This window comes from Natator depressus, chromosome 5 (assembly GCF_965152275.1).
Source record: "Natator depressus isolate rNatDep1 chromosome 5, rNatDep2.hap1, whole genome shotgun sequence".
NCBI lineage: Eukaryota > Metazoa > Chordata > Testudines > Cheloniidae > Natator > Natator depressus.
This window is the reverse complement of record NC_134238.1, coordinates 98,660,295-98,682,194: the sequence shown is the minus strand read 5'-3', so window position 1 is coordinate 98,682,194 and position 21,900 is coordinate 98,660,295. Positions and strand designations below refer to the sequence as shown.

General features: G+C 42.3%; 2 protein-coding genes across 2 annotated transcripts in view; one reads left to right on the top strand and one right to left on the bottom strand.

The window, feature by feature from the left end:
* Positions 1-21,900, bottom strand: part of DOCK8 (dedicator of cytokinesis 8) — a 131,905-nt gene that overhangs the window by 54,196 nt on the left and 55,809 nt on the right. The window contains exons 15-17 of the mRNA XM_074953288.1: positions 4,237-4,354; positions 3,281-3,351; positions 2,417-2,555 (exon numbers count right to left, since the gene is read on the bottom strand). Coding sequence (XP_074809389.1) covers positions 2,417-2,555; positions 3,281-3,351; positions 4,237-4,354 — 328 coding nt within the window. The remainder of the gene's footprint in view (positions 1-2,416; positions 2,556-3,280; positions 3,352-4,236; positions 4,355-21,900) is intronic.
* On the top strand, positions 14,838-20,321 carry LOC141988246 (angiopoietin-related protein 3-like). The gene is made up of 3 exons (XM_074954081.1): positions 14,838-15,435; positions 15,997-16,107; positions 16,812-20,321. The coding sequence occupies exons 1-3, from the start codon at positions 14,941-14,943 to the stop codon at positions 16,923-16,925; spliced, it is 720 nt and encodes a 239-aa protein (XP_074810182.1). The 5' UTR covers positions 14,838-14,940; the 3' UTR covers positions 16,926-20,321.

The following is a 21,900-nucleotide window of genomic DNA, read 5'->3' as shown; positions in this document are numbered from 1 at the left end:
AGGCTGCTCGACAGCTCTCCAACACCACTTTCTACAAGCCATTACCCTCTGATCCAACTGAGAGTTACCAAAAGAAACTACAGCATTTGCTCAAGAAACTCCCTGAAAAAGCACAAGATCAAATCCGCACAGACACACCCCTGGATTCCCGACCTGGGATATTCTATCTACTACCCAGATCCATAAACCTGGAAACCCTAGGCGCCCCATCATCTCAGGCATTGGCACCCTGACAGCAGGATTGTCTGGCTATGTAGACTCCCTCCTCAGGCCCTACGCTGCCAGCACTCCCAGCTACCTTCGAGACACCACTGACTTCCTCAGGAAACTACAATCCATCGGTGATCTTCCTGATAACACCATCCTGGCCACTATGGATATAGAAGCCCTCTACACCAACATTCCACACAAAGATGGACTACAAGCCGTCAAGAACACTATCCCCGATAATGTCACGGCTAACCTGGTGGCTGAACTTTGTGACTTTGTCCTTACCCATAACTATTTTACATTTGGGGACAATGTATACCTTCAGATCAGCGGCACTGCTATGGGTACCCGCATGGCCCCACAGTATGCCAACATTTTTATGGCTGACTTAGAACAACGCTTCCTCAGCTCTCGTCCCCTAATGCCCCTACTCTACTTGCGCTATATTGATGACATCTTCATCATCTGGACCCATGGAAAAGAAGCCCTTGAGGAATTCCACCATGATTTCAACAATTTCCATCCCACCATCAACCTCAGCCTGGTCCAGTCCACACAAGAGATCCACTTCCTGGACACTACAGTGCTAATAAACAATGGTCACATAAACAGCACCCTATACCGGAAACCTACTGACTGCTATTCCTACCTACATGCCTCCAGCTTTCACCCTGACCACACCACACGATCCATCGTCTACAGCCAAGCTCTGCAATACAACCGCATTTGCTCCAACCCCTCAGACAGAGACAAACACCTACAAGATCTCTATCAAGCATTCTTACAACTACAATACCCACCTGCGGAAGTGAAGAAACAGATTGAAAGAGCCAGAAGAGTTCCCAGAAGTCACCTACTACAGGACAGGCCTAACAAAGAAAATAACAGAACGCCACTAGCCATCACCTTCAGCCCCCAACTAAAACCCCTCCAACGCATTATTAAGGATCTACAACCTATCCTGAAGGATGACCCAACACTCTCACAAATCTTGGGAGAAAGGCCAGTCCTTGCCTACAGACAGCCCCCCAACCTGAAGCAAATACTCACCAGCAACCGCATACCACACAACAGAACCACTAACCCAGGAACCTATCCTTGCAACAAAGCCCGTTGCCAACTGTACCCACATATCTATTCAGGGGACACCATCACAGGGCCTAATAACATCAGCCACACTATCAGAGGCTCGTTCACCTGCACATCCACCAATGTGATATATGCCATCATGTGCCAGCAATGCCCCTCTGCCATGTACATTGGTCAAACTGGACAGTCTCTACGTAAAAGAATAAATGGACACAAATCAGATGTCAAGAATTATAACATTCATAAACCAGCCGGAGAACACTTCAATCTCTCTGGTCACGCGATTACAGACATGAAAGTTGCTATATTACAACAAAAAAACTTCAAATCCAGACTCCAGCGAGAAACTGTTGAATTGGAATTCATTTGCAAATTGGATACAATTAACTTAGGCTTGAATAGAGACTGGGAGTGGCTAAGTCATTATGCAAGGTAACCTATTTCCCCCTGTTTTTTCCTACCCCCGCCCCCTCCTCAGACATTCCTGTTAAACCCTGGATTTGTGCTGGAAATGGCCCACCTTGATTATCATACACATTGTAAGGAGAGTGGTCACTTTAGATAAGCTATTACCAGCAGGAGAGTGGGGTGGGAGGAGGTATTTTTTCATGCTTTGTGTGTATATAAAAAGATCTTCTACACTTTCCACAGTATGCATCCGATGAAGTGAGCTGTAGCTCACGAAAGCTTATGCTCAAATAAATTGGTTAGTCTCTAAGGTGCCACAAGCACTCCTTTTCCTTTTGTGAATACAGACTAACATGGCTGTTACTCTGAAACCTATCTGTGCTTGTTCATTCTTTTGATGTAGCCACAAAAGCTGTAACATCTGAATGCAGATGTGGCTGCTGGGAAGTGTTAAAATCAAGACCTATTACTCATGTCTGGAAATTGTTATAAGGGGATATATGCAGCATTGTTGTAGCCATGTTGGTCCCAGGATGGCAGACACAATTTGGTCCAATAAATGATATTACCTCACCCTCCTTGTCTCTCTGATAACAAGATAGAGCGTTTTTGCCATTTTGGCTGGGGACTAAGTGAGGAAATTAGTTAGTTATTTGTACAAAAAGCCTGTGTGCACAGGAAGCTGAAGTGTAAATCACAAGTGACTTACTGAGTATCCCAGGAGGGTTTCTACACATGCTCCTTGCTTTGGCTGACAGCTGATATGGTAGAATGTGAACAGTAGGTGGTGTTTTTCTGTGAGTTTAGCTGGCAGTTTAATTTTCACTTCTTCATAAAAGTCAGGAGACCTGTTTTAAAAATACCAAACACAAACATCTTGAAAGATGAAACAGGCAGGAAGGCTACCTCGCCTTTAGGGACCCAGATACTACTATGATATGAGTTGTCTAAGTCTCTAGTCAAATAGCTAGATGTATCAAGATGTGTATTAGCTAAAGTAGGCCAATGATGTACTCAAAAGTAAACATAAATCTATGAATTAGCTGCCCTGCTGAAATGGAGAGAGCACACTGAGGCACCTCAGATGTCTCTTCTCTTCACGCTTGCAGAAATGCCTTCTATTAATCTTTGGTTCTGAAAACACTCCTTTTAACAAAACCTAAATTCTGGGTCCAAATTCATCTGAGTGTTTCTATTTGTTTGGAACAGCTAATTCACCCAAATGAGGAATATTCTAAAGTCCCAGCACTACTTTTTACTTCTGGACATACTTCTTAACTTTCAAATAGGGAAAAACCTTGACTTTCCTTCTGAAAAATAAAACTAATTGTTATTAACATTAATATCATCATCAATAATAATAATACACCCCACTCTCCTTGATTTCAATTAATGGGATTATTTCAATTCTGAATGGGACAAATCTTCAAAGCAATATTTGGAATCAGAAAAATATGGAATTTCACTAATCAACTGTGTGGGTTTTTAAAAGCTATGTACAGTTAAAAGCATCCCTGAGCAAATGACTGGTATTTAATATATAATAAAACAATATTAATAATAGTACACATACTTGTTATGATATGTGATAGCTGTGTACATCTCTTGCAAAAATTCTGGACCTGAAGATTTTCCAAAAATGATCTGTGTTCAAAAATAAAAGTAACGGTGATCAGGCATATAGCTATCAGATTTTATATCACCTTTAAGAAAGATTTAAATGTTGAAAAATGACAGTATTTTATTTTCTATCAGCAGGTGGTCATGAATGGGACGTACATATATTACACACCCCATTCATGACAACATGCTGATAGAAAATAGAACACTCAGATTTAAATACTTTTTTCAATACTGTATATTTAAACATCTAAAAGAAAACTTTGTTAAAAGAACGTCAAGGTTGCACAGTTTCTCCCACACAAAGATATCTAGATATCTTGGGCTGCTGAATGGAATAGTCATCTGCATACGAAGATGTTTACCAGTTCTGTCTCACTGTGGATCTGTTTACTGTTCCAGTGTCAAGGTCACAGGTTCTATCCTCAGTGCTTGGATGGACCTGATATTTGTGTATTCAGAGTGCACAGGATTAGTTCAGTGGGACACAGAATATAACATTCTTAACAGGTTTCTGAACCTCTGTGGATTTAACTGGTAGAGTTCCCAACATGGCACTTGCATAGAAGGCAATGTTATTCTTTTTTAAATAGAAGCTACAGAGTGTTTACTCTTTCATGTAATACATGAAGCATTAGAGAATACAGGAGGATATGTTCCTGTTCCATTCTAATTACAAGTCTCTTCTGTTGTTCCTCAGTCCTTTAGCTCTGCTTCCTGATGTGAACTGCTGCATGCTTCATGAGCACTGTGATCGAAACCATTCTGGTTTCAGTGCAAGGCCCACAAAAAATCATAGCTGTGTGTGAAGCATCAGGCCACAAGTCAACCCTTCACATGCTTTGTCAGTACTGCAGCTAGCTGAGTATGCTCCACAGATGTCTGATCCTGTTATTTAGTCTATATTACCGGCATTGCACAGGTAGCATCTTCTCCACACATAAACTGAATCTTAATGGTAATGTTCCTTCCAGAGGCCAGTCGATTAGCAAAATTCAACCTCTGTGGGTAAACATAAAGGAGATTTCTGGAAGCAAAAGAAAGGAAAAGTAAATGAGTAAGGAACAATTTTTTGCTTTTGAAGAACAAAGTCCTTGGCATCGCATCAACTCGGTTCTTCTTCTCCCAATGCTGTAATTCCACCTAGAGACTGAAGGCTTTGAAAGATCTCTTTCTATCTACAGAGATTGTTGAAAAAGGGTAAGATTTTGGTGCTGCACAATAAAGAGCCTATGTTTTGGTGTATTCCTAAAGATAAATTATGCCTTTGAGAGGGCAACCTGCTATCCCCCATTCTTCCAAAGAATCCTGTCGCCCAGCCCTTTTATTCTAGGGCTGAGAGACAAGCTAGCATGTTTGGGCCTAAGGAAATCTCCATTCTCGTGTGAGAACAAATACAAGTCCCACTCAGATACCATGGCAAAGATATACCTACATTAGTTAGCTTGCTAGACAGACAGAGAGAACAACTGTTACCAGTCCCGCTGCTGGAGAATAGGGGCCAATGAAGCCCCTTGTTCCCATCACTCTTCTCAGGAAACCCTTAACTGGTATGTATGATGGAGGGATGGGGGAAATCAAGCCAGCAACTAGCTCACAATTAAAACAAATCTCTCTCTCTCTCTGTATATATATAATTTTTATAATTATCTATCCATATAGGACAGCAATACGCCATCTGATGGTCCTCCAAGATCTAGGAGGACCAAGGGCCACTCAGATGCTCACTGAAGATGGTAGAAGATGATAGGAGACTACATGACCAACAGGGGAGCATAGGAGCCTGTACCTTCTATGGGGAAGGAAGCTGTGAATAGGAGAGATTTAGAGGAGTTTCATTGATTTCTACTAAACAAACAAATAAACAAACAAACAAAAACTCACTTGGCTTTGACTTTCACTAGGTATTTGGTTCAAACCAACAAACAATATACACACATACACTTTTTGATCCGGGTCCGCCTAATGTTCTGTTTAGTTCAATACAAAGCCGCCTGGATGCCCGAGCTGCAATGATGTATTTCACTGATTTTTTTCTTTGTTTTAGTTTATTCTTTCATTAGACAGCAGCTGTCTGCTTTTATAGTTGCTGGCAAATAAAAAATTTTTTAAAAAATCTCGTAACACTCAGACCTAGCATTTAAAGCTTTCCTTGCCAAGGAAGGGAAAGTTCAAGGTACACTGAGTCTCAGCTAATCCTTCATTCCCCTAGCATTCCAGAACCTAGTGATATAGCTTATTGTGAGGCAATTTGATATGGAAACAAATGAAGACCATTTTCATGTAATAAAATGTGCTGATTCCATAATAAATGAACATTCCTGCTTTATGCAATGAAATGCAAAAATCTCTATTCAGGAAAGTGAGCCTACATTGTCTGCAAATGTTAAAGAGCAAAAACAAAGCTTATAAGAACTTCTTAATAACACAAGACAAATATAGAGCATTGCTGGATAGGGCTGCTGCTTCTCTCCTACAGAGAAATTGGCTCTGAATGAAGGATATGCTCAGAGATGCAAAAAAAAGAGAATTCACCGAATAAACTCAACAATTCTGTTTCACATTTGCCAAGGTTATAACAACTCAATAGCGATAGCAGATTAACTATGGCATTTAAATAGTTTTTCAGCCTGTAGTTCTTGGTGTCTGGTTTGGGGGATTTATTTTTACTAATGTTTATACACATATTTAAAAAAAAATGCAGCTCCCTCCTGGAAATGCAGTATACCTTTACAATTAACTAACCCCTAGATCTTGCAAGCTTCTCTACATAGGCAGATCACTGCACCTGCACAAAGACCCATTGACTTTGGGGAGTGGAGGGGAGGCTATCAGAGTGGAAGAGTCTGCAGGATCAAAGCCCAAGGATACATAAGGGTACTTCACATAGGTGCCGACTCCGTGGGTGCTCTGGGGCTGGAGCACCCATGGGGAAAAATGCACCCACCAGTAGCCCCCCTATCAGCTCCCTCCATCCCCTCAGTGCCTCCCGCCCGCCGATGGGCCCCGCGGATCAGCACCTCTCCCTACCCCAGCATCTCCTGCCCGCTGCAATCAGCTGTTTCGCAGTGTGCAGGAGGCTCTGGTGGGGAGGGGGTGGAATGATGATGCGGTGTGCTGGGGAGGGGGTGGAACTGGGTGGGAAGAGGCAGGGCGGGGTTGAGCAGGGGTGGGAAGAGGCAGGGTGGGGATGGGACCTTGGGGGAAGGGTGGAGCAGGGGAGGGGTTTGAGGCAGAGCCGGGGGTCGAACACCCCCCAGCACTTTGGAAAGTCGGTTCCTGTGCTTCAAAATCCAAGGCTAAAACCCTGACCCCAGTGAAGTCAATGGCAAAACTACAGTTGACTTCTGTGGGGCTGGCACAATATTGAGTTAATTACAAACAAGAAGCTGCATTTCTGCATGCTATAACAGCAGCACACTAGTCACTTCATACCACTCATTGGGCCAAATTTGCCATTCAGTTATCTGAGTGCAATCCCGTTCTGAGGAAAGCCCCAACGGAGAAAAACATGGCTGTTTGTTATGAAAGTTGTTTTTATGATGGCCTGACAGCTGTGGGGGGCCTTTCTTAGCTAGGATTCTGCCACATGTTGTCAGTGTTTAATGTAGACTAATGATTATCTGGCCAGGGGGAAGCAGTGGGGAAAGGTTCCAGCAGCAGAGAGTTGCCAAAGCCTTTCCCCTCTGCCAGTCTTTCACTGTGGTGGGGAAAGGCTCCAGCAGAAGGAAGCTGCCGGAGCCTTTGTCTGTTGCCTCGAGACTTTTCTCACTGCTGGAGACTTCCTCTGCAGCAGGGAAAGACTCCAACAGCGGGGAGACATTGCACCACTCAAAACAGCAGTGTAAATAGGGAAGGCACTGCTTGGGCTGAAGAGAGCCAAGTAGGCTATGTATCTGGGTTCATCACACAGGGATCAGGTGTGTCTTTACTCTACTCGCCTAAGCAGTGTCTCACCATCTACAATAAATATTTATACATGTGCTGGGGTGAGAGGTGTCGTGTATGTACTCTACATGCTGCTGTAAAGAGCATGCAGTCTCGACATCTCTTTAGCCTCTTTGTGCCTCAGTTCCTCATCTCTATAATGGGGATGATGGTGCTTTCCTACATCACAGAGGTTTTTGTGAGGATAAATATATTATAGACTGTGAAGCAGTTTGAGATCGATTGATGAAAAGTGCTATATCTAAGAGATAAGTATTATTATTATTATTAATAATAATTATTATTATTCTTTTGGTACAAACAAACTGAGATGTAGAAAACGTAGGTCTGTTTATCACCGTGTACTGCAATGTTTAGGGTTGCAGTACTTTGTGAGATGTAGCAGGCTTCACAGTGAAATTAAAAACACATCCCAGGTTGGTTTATCAGCTAGGGCATGCTAGACGGACTGCAGCATGTCTTAGCAGACAAACAAGTGCATGACTTGCCTTTCATTTTGCTGTGTGCCAAGTCTCGCAGAGTAATGCAATCTACCATTTACATTTTTATATGCAATTTCCACTCAGCTAGGTTCTCTCACCATGATGTTATGAAACAGCTAAGGAAAGTGCAAAATATATTGGTAACTTCTACTGAATTATGCTTGGCCGAATGACTTATTAAACAAAGGATATTATCAATATTACACCTGTCAGAGATGAAAAACACATATAGGAGAGATTGTATAATCTGTTCATTGGTTTATGGATCTGCAGCTCTATAGAGGGCGTCACAAATCCACATAATGACCCTGAGTGCTGGATTTTACATTTAGATGTGACTTAAGATGAAAGATGTGTAAAATCACGTGTAAACAGAGAGCTCTCTGCTGACTACACATATGAGGAGGCGCCAGTGTATGAATTAATCCAGCAAGTACATAGATAAGGGCCAAATTCTGACCCCTTTTATGCTCATGTATCTCCACTGGTCTCACATTTGCAAACCCCACCACCACTAGGGACAGTAAAGGGCAGCATTTGGCACTAAATATCTTGCATTCGTAAAGGGCCAGTGTGGCAAGTCCTGGTTGGTCTGTGTAAGGTCAGGAGGATAAAGGTAAATGGAGCTTCCTCCCACTATGCATGAACCAGATACAACTGGCAGCCCTCCTGAGCACAAGTGCTTCACACAGACTACGAGCCACCCCAACAGAGGGAGAGAAAACAGGGAGTCGGACATGGCTCTCTTGGACATTAAGCACTCCTGTATTCACACCCTACATACTACTGTAATAATCTTTGTACAAAATATGCCTCATGAGGTATCACTGGAAAACTAACAACTCATTGATTATTTATTTTATATTCTTCTGTGAGGTATCTGTGCAATGGGTATGAAAAGTTACAGATATATGCTAGACTTATGACTCAAGTGTGTTTAAATCAGGCATATCAGAAGGAGATGGTAAACAAGTCTGCCCCAGACAAAGGAATGTGTTTTCCCCTCCTGAGAGTCACTTCCAAAGTACTCTGAATGACAATGAGAATGTATTTACATATTGTGTAAACGGACCTCTCAAGCTAACAAGGGGTGTAGGCAAACCTCACACTAACAAGTCATGGAGAAGCCAGCATAGTGTCTATGCCCCAGCAGGAGAGAAAAGCTGGGTCTGGGTTTTACTTTTCAGAAGACTACAGTGCAAAGGTTTACTGGTGTATAATTACAGGGGTGGGGGTGAACCTCAGGTGATAAGCAATTGAATCAACTGATTGAATACAATATTGCTGTATTATAGAAGTGTATAGAGTGAGGTCTTTTCTGAGAGCTAATGACATACTGGTGATTAATACAACTGTGAAATGTATGTATTGACACCCTATGAGGAACTATGGATACTAAATGATATTGTGTTTTAAAGTCTGTGGCCAAACAGGGAGAAACAGGTTCCCTCCCAGACAGGAGAAAAGTAGCAATTTACCTGTCTACTCTAAGAATTAAGCATGGTGGAATCAAAACAATGGAAGCCCCATTTACAGACAGGAAGGGAAGAACAGCATGACATCATCCTGCCTCTTGAAACAAAGCCATTGAACTTTGGAAGATACAAGCAAAGACAGAAGCCATCTTTGCATCCATCACTAGACAGACAAAAAGGAACAGAGTTCTTGCATGCTGAGAAAGATGGATCCTTCCGCCAATGAGGGGTTGAACTCTCTGGAAACTGAATATAGGTGAGAAAAAGCGTTTTGAACAAAATCTGTACCTTGCTAGATTAAGTTTTAGACTTTCAGAGGCATGTTTTCACTTTTATTTGCTTGTATCCCTTTCTAACGTTATCTTTTATACTTTAACTCACTTAAAATCCTATTTTCTTTTGTTAATACATTTGTTTTATTATTAATCTAAATCTCCAGTCCTGTGTTTGAATTAAAGTGAATGTTAACTCCAGTGAGTGTGGCAAGGTGGTAGCTTTTGTGTCTTTAGAGGAACAAATGGACTTTATTATTTCTCCAAACTGCCCAGGAGGGGGCAGGACATTAGAGAGTACACGGTTTGGGGAAAATTTGGGACTGGGAGTGTGTTGGGCTCACCCTGCAACTAGTAACCAAAGCTGGTGGAAGCCAAAGTGGGGCTGTAGGCAGGCCGCTGGGGTCGGAGCTGCTGAACCAGGGCTGTCTAGCACAGACACGTCAGTGTGGGATCTACATGCTTGTAAACTGGTTGTGAGCATCCCAGGCTAGGGACTCCAGCAGCAAAGCACTGTAAGGCACCCAGAGTTGCAGGGTAAGTTGTGACACTACCTCTCACTCGTCTGGAGTCCCTGCTCAGTACTCAGAACACCCTTCCTACCGCAACAACCGGCAGTGAGCAGGCCATGCACGGGAGGGAGCACAGTCTCCTAAATTGTGGCCCAGCAGCATGCTCCTGTAGGGCTGGGGAACTCCCGGAGGCACTGTGTCTCCCCGGGGATCAGTGTCTCTGGGTAATGCCAGTGGGGCCGTGAAGCTGTGCCCAATGGACACATTCTGGTCTATGTGTCACAGCTACTCTTGGTTTCGATACAAGTAGAAAAGTAACTGATACACAAGGCTGAAACATCCCCTTTCAGGGAGATCAATGCACAGAGCCATTAGACATTTGTATCTGGTGGAAAGGGTCATGAGGAAAGCAAAGGTATCCCAGTATGGTTAATCTTTCCATTAAAGGCTGTATCTAGCTCTTCTAATGCAAATGTGGGAAGAGGCGAGGTGGAGGTGGGGCCTTGGGGGAAGGGGTAGCGTGGGGGCAAGGCCTGGAGTAGAGCCGGAAGTTGAGTGCACACACACACTCCCCCAGCACATTGTAAAGTCGGTGCCTGGGTAAATGTGGCTCGTATATCATCTTTGGCTCCCCCAATTTTCAGAACAGTCAGGGGGCAACTTGACTCCTAGTGCAACCTCAGTGCTCTCATTTACACTTCCTTGTAACAGCCAGTAAGACTAGACAGGTAAGGGTGAATGTAGCGGGGTGGTCACCCCGCTCCTGCCCTGAAGGGGTTAAAACAGCCCTGGGAGACGGCTTCCCTGGGGGAGCCAATAGTAAAAGCAGCCCTGGAGAGGGCTGTGGCTGGAAATAAGGGGAATGAGAACAGCTGGGGGAAGCTGTGGCTAGCTCAATCAGGGCCCAGTTGTGGGCTGGGGGCCAGAAGCAAAGGAGTCTCACTCTAGTCCTGGAGTGGGAAGGACAGGCTGCCTGGGAGCAAGGTACCTGAGTCGGAGCAGTGCTGGGGAAGGGCAAAGGGAGCTGGGGAGCTCCAGCCTGGTAAACCCCCCAGGCTACAGGCCTTGGTAAAGGCCCAGAAAGGTTCTGGGACTGCAGAGGCACAGCCTGAGGATAGGCAAAAGCAGCAGGTCTTACCCCCTTGCCAGTGATGAGTGGCCATTACACTGCAGTCTGCCCCAGTGAGCGGGGGCTAGGTAATGACTGGCAGTAGCCACTGAGGCAAGGTGGGTTTAGAGGGTTGGGGGTTCCCCTGGGAGGGGAGACCCAGAGCAAGGGGATACTGCTGGGACAGAACCCGGAGGAAAAGGGCACCAGGAGGGACATGGGGCCAGTGGCAGGCGAGACACCGGCTTGCAGAGGGCGCTCCGAAGGCTGGAAAGAGCCAATTCCTGAGATGACCAGCAGGAGGCGCCGCACCAGTGAGTCCTCGCCTCGCGACAGCTGTGGGGGATGTAAAGTGACGATGTAAAGGGGCCACACCACGGCTCAGGATTTGACCCATTCTGTTTAAAAATAAGCAACTTTTTCTTTCTCTCTTTTTATTTTTTGAGTGCTTTTTTTGGAGATTAATTTTCGTAAGGGAAACCTTACCCTATGACCTCTAGGATGGAGCACTTATGCTGGGCAAAACACTCTGGGATTTACTCAGCTGCAGTCACTGATTTTGTTTCTAGTTGTGGGATGTCATCTTCAAACTGCTGTACTGTAAACTGTCCCTTTACTTAGCCAGCATTATACAAGCATCACCGCAGCTAAAGACTGAGTTAGCTTTGCCACTATAAACATCTCCATTTGGGTTTATTATCTCAGCAATGTCCACTATGTCAGTGTGGGCAGCCACAAACTATGACACACATTGCTGAGGACTGCAAAATGACTCAGCTTCCTGGAAGTCTTCGTGCCTTGAACACGGTTGATAAGAACGCTGTGGCTTGGCTGATTGCATACACCAATTAATAACAATCTCAGCATTTCAAAATCATGCTGGGGTGAACTTTAGCATAAATGATGTCAGCCCAACTGCAAACTTTCTTCCCAGAATTTTTTTTTGAAAGGTAAAACTGTTTTTTCGAACACAGACCAACATAATTTGAAGATGACTTGCATCAGATTTCGAACATCAAACTTGAGGTACAATGTAGTTTAATTAAAAACAACCACCTACCACCCCAGATTTCACCAGTATAGGCCTATTTGGTGTTCTTTAAAAATCCTTTATGGGTACTCTCAAGTATTTTTCAATGATGCTAGTTTCACATATAAATAAATGGGGTATAGCATGATGCAATTACTGTTCTCAGGATAGTGTTAAATGAACACCAGCATCTGGAGATCTAAAACTTTTTTTAAAGATGTAAGTAGTTTCAGGTACTACTTCTGCTCCTAAGTCTCTCTGCCAGGTTTTCTTACTTTCAACTACATTTTTCTATTTTTGTAAATGCTTTTCTCTCCTCTGTTGCTGCATCAAAAACCTCAATACACACAAAAAACAAAAACAAAAGCCTGGGAAAATCAACTGACTATCCAGGGGAAACGTGAAGCCTAACTATGAAAAAGGTAAACATACTGTTAAAACAGAAGAACATATGTTTCTCTAATGTCTTTCAGTTTTAGTAATTTTAGTTGTGATTTGTAACTATAGCAGGTACAACATTTTCAGATAGAAGTCTGATTTTTAAGTTGAGTTCCTTTAGTGCTAGTGTTTGGACACTATGTTACAAGGTCAAAAATGATGGTAGAAAAATTTTTGTGCAAGTCAGTGTCAAAGCAATATAAATGCTCAACTGTGGAGAAGATGTTTTGATGTCAAATGAAGACGAAACATTGGCCAAGATAATAACAAAACAATGTTAATGCAAGTCCACAAGACAATAATTAATAAAATAAAGATGACAATATAAAATTAATGCAAATCTAATTTAATTAGAGTCGCTCAGTAAAATCACCAATTCACAGAAACAACCCATACCGTGCACATAACACTGACTTGGGTTGGAGAACCCTCTGAAGAGAGATCAACTGTGCTGCTCTGTCTAAACACAATGGGGTCAAACCCTGCCCTGACTTGCACACTGTACAACTCCACTGTGGTCTGAACTCGCTGTCCTGTCCTACATCTCCATGAAATTTGACTGCACTGACTTGACCATGTTCAATGGTCAGGGCAGAGCAGATCTATCCTCCACCGAAATAAAATATACACAGAGGCTTTAAGACTTTGACCCTCTTGTGCTTAAATGCCATTACTCATAATTATTGGTTGTGTTGGTTGGTAGTTCTTCATACTAAATTACACAACTACTTGTAAGTTACATCCCAGTGTGACTGGGTTCCAAATTTTAATCAACAATAGATATGTCTGTGGATGACTAGGACATGAATACCACATATAATAAAATTTAATATACCTCTAGGTAGACACTATTAATACAGAACATGGACTGATATGCAGATGTACTGTGATCACTAAATTAACCTTGTCACTTGCTGCTGATGGTAATAGATACAAATAATGCAGTTATTTAGTATATGTCAACACAGTCTCTATTGGGTCTATTGTTTTCACTCATTATTAGGTCTTCAGAAAAATGGCTGTAAACTTTATCCCAAATTGCAGTTATTTTACTGACTATATAAGCTCATTTTCAATAACTTAGAAAACACAGAAGAAATGGTGCATCCGCAGAATTTTAATATGCTACATTATTTTAAAAGGAAGTACATGCATAAATTCTCAAGATGGCCATAGTTCTTTAGGTTTTTAAAATATGATTTTACTTTTAATATGGATAATAGCCTGGATAATATTTTCTTATACTTAAAATTAGAGATCAATTCCGGAGTAAGCGTTCAGATCCAGATTAGGTTTACGCTGGGGCTTGGGTATAACTCTGTGAGGTCCATCTCATGGAGTTTCCAAGTAACCATCCACTCAAGTGGGTGTTTTGTGGGATGCACAAGAGGCAATAGGTTGTGACCTCCCAGCCCCCATGAATCCTGGAGATCCAGAAGGAAGGCTCATTCACACTCGTGCAAGGGACCCAATGGGAGATGCTAATGTTTCAAGTACCATTAAAACCTGATATCCACAGGATAAGCCAGGAGTAAGGCCTGCTCTCTAGCTCGACCCCAAAGTACATTGACCCAAGGGCCTTCTGTGAGTATTAGAAAAAAAGGGAATGGGGAATTTCATGGACTTGTACAGGGACAATGTTTGTGGAACCACAACTTTCCTGTTCATTCCGTGATCCTAGGATCTAGGTTCTCTCCAACTGCACCAGCAGAAGGGTTGATCTACTTCCAAATCTAATCGTATTAAATCTTTATTAATGAACTAAAGGGTTAAATTTCTGATGATCATTAACTCTAGGCTTTAACATACAGCAGACAATATGCTTGAAAGATAACAAAAGAAGTTTCTTGAAAATGTTCCTTAAATAGCCCTCATTTCTGATACTGTTGATAATTATGAGGAGATTATTTTGGCCTCGTAAATTTAATAAATAGCACTATCCTTGTAGGTACATGACATTTAATGTAATCTAGTACTTCCCAAAATACTGATAACATGTTCCTGTGTAGTCATATGTATTACATGATATGATACATCATCTCACGTGCTTCAATATCTTCTTTTTCCCAGGATGTTTTTGATTGATATAATTTCAATGCAAAATATTTTGGAATTTAAAGCATAGACTCATCACTAACCCTCCAGCTCCCAGTATTTAAACAGCTGCACTTCTACTGCAATAGGAAGTTAGGGGTTAACCTGTGGAATTTGAAAATACTTTGCTCTAATTGTTGATCGCATTCACATTTTCTCCCACTGCGCTGGGACCTTCAAAGTGGTCCATTTGGAAACTTTTCTTAGATCAGGCTGGCAGATCTGTAGGAGACTAAAAATCTTTACAAGCTGCAATGCACAAAATATCTGTTTTGGTCCTCCTGAGTATTGCACATTCTCTAAACAGTGTAACCAAAGGCAACTATGCATCAAGCAAGAAAGAAATGCAAGGTGCCCACTTTCATTATTCCAGCGAGGAAATCCATGTGCTCTCTCAAGGTGTCCTGAAGCTTGGAGCTGGGTTAAAGGAGCAGGTTGACCATGCTAAAGAGAAAATTACCTACATCTTTCAACAGCTCAACATTTTTAACAACTCCTTGATAGAATTACTAGAGCAGGTCAGCCTAAATAAGAGGCTGAGAAATGGTCTTATGGAGAAAACTCAGCAACTTGAAACTAGGAACCAAGTTCTGGGCAGGCTCTCTGAAGAGCTCCAGAACCAACTTGCTGAAGTGATGCATTACAGAATGACTTTCAACACCAAGCTGGAATTTTTAGAGGAGAAGATAGAGAATGCCCTAAATTACAAGACTAACACCAGTACTTCAGTGAGTATGACTGACATTATGGTAAGTACTGGAGTTTTTAACACCTGATCTTCTTAATCTATCTTTTAGCATGATTATTGATTCACTTATAGTGATTCTCAGTAAAAGTGGACACTAGACATAGGACTTTTTTTTTAATCCATAAATCTATTACCATATGAGCTGAAAACAGGCTTGTCTGTTTTGTTCTGCATTTTTTTCTTTATTTAAGACTTATGTGGTTACATGTAAGCTCTTCCGGGTCTGAGCTGTCTTTATTTTTGTTCACTGTATAGCTTGATAATTACTAATTATTATTCAAAAACTGTAGTGGTGAATTCATTTACCACATGCAATTAAAAGTGGGACAAAACCTGCAGTCCTTATTCAGGCAAAACTCTTATTGGCTTAATTGAGAATTTTGCCTGCATGGGGACTACAAGATTTGCCTCTAAAAATAATGTTCTACTCTAGTTCTGATCATTCCTCCAGCAAAAAAAAAGATGCCCCAGTATTTTGCAACCAAACCTTGGAACACATTCAAAGATTTTTGCAGCTTCAAAGTCATCTTTTCTTTTCTCCCCTCCTCCCCCTTCTTCCTAGTCTTTTGTGCAAACTCAAAGCGTAAGAATTGATGAGTTGCTTACCGAAGTGGAGCTGCAGCAAGACCGAATTAGTGTACAAGATGCACTCATTCAAAAGTTGCTGAAAAAGGTAGGCTTTTCATATCGTTTTTTCCCCATTCGCCTTTTCACTGCGGGCCTGTGTTTTGAGTTTGGAAGACTACAGTGATCCACTGAACTGGTAACATTATTATTATTTATTTGTATTGTGGTAGCACCTAGGAAGCCATCATACTAGGTGCTGTACAAACACTATAAGAAGAGGGTCCCTGCCTCAAGGGCTTTACCTGTTACAGGGGGAAACAGTGGTGATATGTTTTTTCCTGAAAGGTAGATGAAAGACCAGAGATCCACCAAAATTCTTGGCACCAGGAGTTGGAAATTCAAACAATGACAGTACTAATACCTGGCACTAATCTTCTAAGTACTGTATAAATATCATCAACCTGTGTCACATTCCTGCGTGGCAGGAATTTTACCAATGGGATACAGCCACTTGCCCACAGCTATGCAGGGAGTCAGTAGCAGAGCTGGTTTTAGAATTCAAGGGTAAAGGGCTGCAGTCTAATGTCTCAACATTCTGCCTGCCCAAAGAATGGAGATGCATACTTGTTGATTAATGGAATTATCTGATTCCTATGCATCTCTGGAAGACTGATGCTCAGTTTAGTTCCTATAGAAAGAAAAACTTGTGATTTCCCTGTATACTTTATAAATGACTTGCATTAAGTTTCTGTAATTCTCTCTTTCATTTTTAACCACATTGCATTGTTGTTGTTACTTTTTGCTACACAGGTTAGGCCAAAAATTAAACTAGCCAGACAGCCGAAGACCAATGGAATGAGGAAGAAAATAGCAGATTCTTCTGAGAGGCAGAACACAACATTATCAGTACATGAGAGTATATGAAAGACAATCACAGGATTAAAATATTTTACCAGTGATCTATGCAGTGTAAGTGCAGATATGCTACTAGGATTTCTATCTTGATTAGATGGCTAACATGCAAGAAAGCTAGGGGCTGTCTTGTTCAATAGTTTTTATCTTTTAACAAACTGTATGGCCAAGGTGCTGAAAAGTTTTTCAAAAATATTGTTATTGTAGCGTGAATATGACAGCTACCGACTAGCTTGCTCCTAACAGAAATTTTGTAGATCCGTAAACACTAGTTACAAAGCAAATATTTTAAGGTATTAAAAAGAATGAGCGAAAACATTTTTAGAGCAGTGCATCTGAGTTTAAAAAAAGTGTTTTTAGACATTTCTTAGAACTATACTTTATCATGAAGTTTATGGAAATCCATGTTTTATTCAGTTTCTCAGCTGACTGATTTGACTGCACAGGGATCGTCATGCCATATGGTATATAGTTCACCAGTTGTATATTACATAACTAATGCAATTTGTTCTGGCATGTCGGGTGTAATGCATCAGTTGAAAGCACTGTGATACACAAGCTATATGCAGGTGGGATGCTTGTGCCACTAGATTGCTGATTGCTAGACTTTCATTTTTTCATGGTTTGTGTTATGTTAAGTAACATATAATAGAATTCATTATTTTTTTATTTTAGCACCAAAAAAAAAAATGCACAGCAACTTCAGGAAACCTTACAAGCAGGCGTGTGTGCACGCGCACACATAGTCACACACACACTGAACACAAGTGAGGACTGGCTGGACCTACTCCTGGATAGTAAAAACAAGAAGTGGGATATTGTGTCATATCCCCTCTGCCAATAGCAGTGGCTTAAGCACTGCTCTTTCCTGAGATCTATAAAGAAGCAGAGAGGTAGTAAGACAGACAAACATAAATGGGGCCTCTGATGGCAGGATCTCTGAGTGTAATACATCAGCAGGGACAACATTCTTAAACAAAGAGAAATGAAGTTGGGCAATTTAAAACCCTTGGAAAGAAAAACAAACCAATGCAGTGCTAGAATCCACAGAACTGGTGCACAAATAAAGGAACGGGGAGGGGGCAATCTCTACCCCAGAGAGCAACTGTGAAACTGTTAGCATGGTGAGATGCCCTGCCCCAGGAGTATGACACAAGTAGGGCAGCTGTGCTCATAAGGCCCCCCACCACCCCGAGTACGTTAACACTGCATGTAGCGTCTGAGAGAAATCCCTCTAATACAGGAACTTGGAGTGTGGGCCAGAGCACAGAAAAGTTCACCCAGAGCCAAGTATCAGCAAAAGCTATTGCATCACCAACCTAAACTGTGAGCAAAGCAATGGAAGCTGTGAAGGTACAACACTCCCTGCTCCTCCCCTTAGATCTCAAGTGTAGCATGAGCACAAGGGAGTAGTGAAAAATCTTACCTCTCCACAGTTAAAATAAATAAGTGGTTAGCATGTGAGCAAAACATGAGAGCAATGGGGACCATTATGAATGAATTACCTTTTCTTCCAGACTAGACAGAACCATTACTCCTAAAAGCAGAAGCCAAGCAGAGGCTGGGTCTAGAAACTCTCTCCCAAGCACAGGGGATCACAAAACACCCGAGAACACTAATTAGCAGCTTCAATAAAGATACCAAAACCAAGAGTTTCTTTCAAAACCCTTAAAAACAAAAGCCTAACACTTCCCGTATCAAAAGCACAGACTCCCTGTGTCTGTTTTAGCTTAGTGATTGTTGAAGCAAATCATTACGCTCTAGATCCAAAATTTTACCCTGGAAGGGTGCAGCATCACTTTCATTTACATTTCATGGAGTGAAAAATTTATACATTTAAACAACATGATTTAGGCTTTTTTTTTTGCTGTTTGGAACAGAAAAAAGTTACTGAAATAAATAAATCTTCAGTTGTTTTGTCATTCAGTGTGAAACTACATTTATTAAGGAAACACAGGTATACAACGAAAGGGAGTGCTCTGTTTCACAGTGCTGTGATCTCACTAGTGTAAACCGGGAATAATAAAGGAATGGCATTCCGCCAGTATAAAAACTAGCATAAGCAAAATCAAAGTCAGGTCCAGAGTCTATAACAAAGATTCTGCCTCTGCTGTTAAACAAGAAAAATCCACTTTTCAGAAAAGCCAGATATTTCTTGTCATCTATGAAAGCTGTTGTGCTGGTAGAAAAAGACCTTCAGCATGTGTGATGGGATTTATAGAGCCCACACTAGATGAGGAAGGCACTGGAAGGATCCTGTGTGCAGGGCTAGCCCCTCTGGCCTTGTCAATCACGTATGGTAGGGAGGAGGCCTTTAAAAAGGAGGAAACTGCAGTCAGCTGGGGAAAGAGGTCACCTTGAGCAGGAGAATCATAGAATCATAGAATATCAGGGTTGGAAGGGACCTCAGGAAGTCATCTAGTCCAACCCCCTGCTCAAAGCAGGACCAATCCCCAACTAATTCATCCCAGCCAGGCCTTTGTCAAGCCTGACCTTAAAAACCTATAAGGAACGATATTCCACCACCTCCCTAGGAAACACATTCCAGTGCTTCACCACCCTCCTAGTGAAAAAGTTTTTCCTAATATCCAACCTAAACCTCCCACTGCAACTTGAGACTATTACTCTTTGTTCTGTCATCTGCTACCACTGAGAACAGTCTAGATCCATCCTCTTTGGAACCCCCTTTCAGGTAGTTGAAAACTGCTATCAAATCCCCCCTCATTCTTCTCTTCTGCAGACTAAACAATCCCAGTTCCCTCAGCCTCTCTTCATAAGTCATGTGTTCCAGTCCCCTAGTCATTTTTGTTGCCCTCTGCTGGACGCTCTCCAGTTTTTCCACATCTTTCTTGTAATGAGGGGCCCAAAAGTGGACACAGTACTCCAGATGAGGCCTCATCAGTGTCGAATAGAGGGGAACGATCACGTCCCTTGATCTGCTGGCAATGCCCCTACTTATACAAACCAAAATGCCATTGGCCTTCTTGGCAACAAGGGCACACTGTTGACTCGTATCCAGCTTCTCGTCCACTGTACCCCCTAGGTCCTTTTCTGCAGGACGGCTGCCTAGCCATTCGGTCCCTAGTCTGTAGCAGTGCAGGAGATTCTTCCATCCTAAGTGCAGGACTCTGCACTTGTCCTTGTTGAGCCTCATCAGATTTCTTTTGGCCCAATCCTCTAATTTGTCTAGGTCCCTCTGTATCCTATCCCTACCCTCCAGTGTATCTACCACTCCTCCCAGTTTAGTGTCATCTGCAAACTGGAGACTTCAGGAGCAACTCCTGGAGCTATGGGGGAACTCTCATCAAGGAGGAAATCTCCACCCCGACCCTACGGGGAGTGCGGTGAACTCCAGGGAAAGCCTGACAGAGTGAGCCCGATTCAGCAGCCCAGCCAGAGGGATTCCTTGAAAACCACTACACAGATGCTGTACTGTTAGCACTAATGTTGGCCCTTTTCCCCTTTGAGGGGCTCTGGGAAGAAGTTATTCTCAGGTGCACTGGGGCATTTAACTTTCCTTTAGATCCCCCATCAGAAGGGCTTTAAGAAGGCCCACAAAGGGCAGGCCCACTTGACGCCTGTGCAGGAGGCACCTAGTGTCACTGACTGGGCATGGCCAGGGCTTCCCCCATTTGGGAGAAAAAGCTTCGGGGGACTCTTTTACAAGTATGTCATAAAAATAAACCTAAGGTTGGGAGTCTACTACTTGACCTAACTTTGCAAAAAGTCCATTGACCCATCAGAGACAGGGTATTTCATTGATGGTTCCATCCTGCACACATACAGGCAGACTTCAAATTTACCAGCTTATCACTGTAAAAAACTTCCATTCACTTGTGTACTTTATCCAAATAAATATTCTCTTTGTGTCACTATTTCTACCTCTGTCCAGGGTAACGTGCTAATAAAGGATACAAATAATTATCCCCTAAAATTATATTCTAAGTCCATAGCACTAGGGTATAAAGCTGGCATCGTGTTTTTTGGTTGGTTGGTTGGTTTTGTTGGCTAGTATCTGTGAGTTTAAAGATTTGATGTTACTCGTGCTAATTTGTATTTGCCCTTCTAATTGTATAACCACTTGAGTTATAGAAATATTTGAATGAAATGCTGCAAATTGAAAAAAAGAAATTCATTTCCATCCTCTTTCACTCATGCTTAAGACACTGCAACTTTCCTCATTAAAATGCTTCTGGGTCTACAGTGAAGAAACTGCACCCTCAAGTGGCTGAACAGCACAGATACACAGTAATTATACTGGAATAACGACACTCCTAAAGCATTTTTACTGCTAAAATAGCTCCACCAAAACCACTTACTGAGGGTTAATTTTCCTACTCCCGTGAAATTTTAAATCTTTACAATGAGATCAGTCACACGTCTCTTCATCCTTCAGCATTCCTTACAAATTAAGGGCCAAAATTCTCCTCTCAGTTATACCAGTGCAGCCCCACTGAAGTCCTTGGGGTTGTTCTTGTACCAATGAGAGGAGGCTTTTCCCCCATGTAATTAATCTGCAATCATGCAGCCTGATCCTGGGGAGTGCTGAGTGCCCTCACTTCCCACTGGAGTTGAGAGTGCTCAGTACTTGCAGAAGTAACCCTAAGAAATCTATGCCAAGGCCATATAAACTGACATGGGTTTCAAAAAGGGTCATTTTTGTGTGAATGAGTTTCTTACATTGCAGATTTCCAAGCTTGAGTTCTCTCTTATTCATCTGTCTTTGAGCACACATATGTTGGAGTGGGTCCTCAACAATTTGAGTCAGGGCCCTACCAAATTCACTGTCATGAAAAATGCATCACCAACTGTGAAATCTGGTCTCCCCCCATGAAATCTGATCTTTTGTGCACTTTTACCCTAGCCTATACAGACCAGCATTTCTCAGACAGGGGGTCGTGACCCAAAAGGAAATTGCGGGGGGGTCGCAAGGTTATTGTGTGTTGGGGGGTCATGGTATTGCCATCTTTACTTCTGCGCTGCCTTC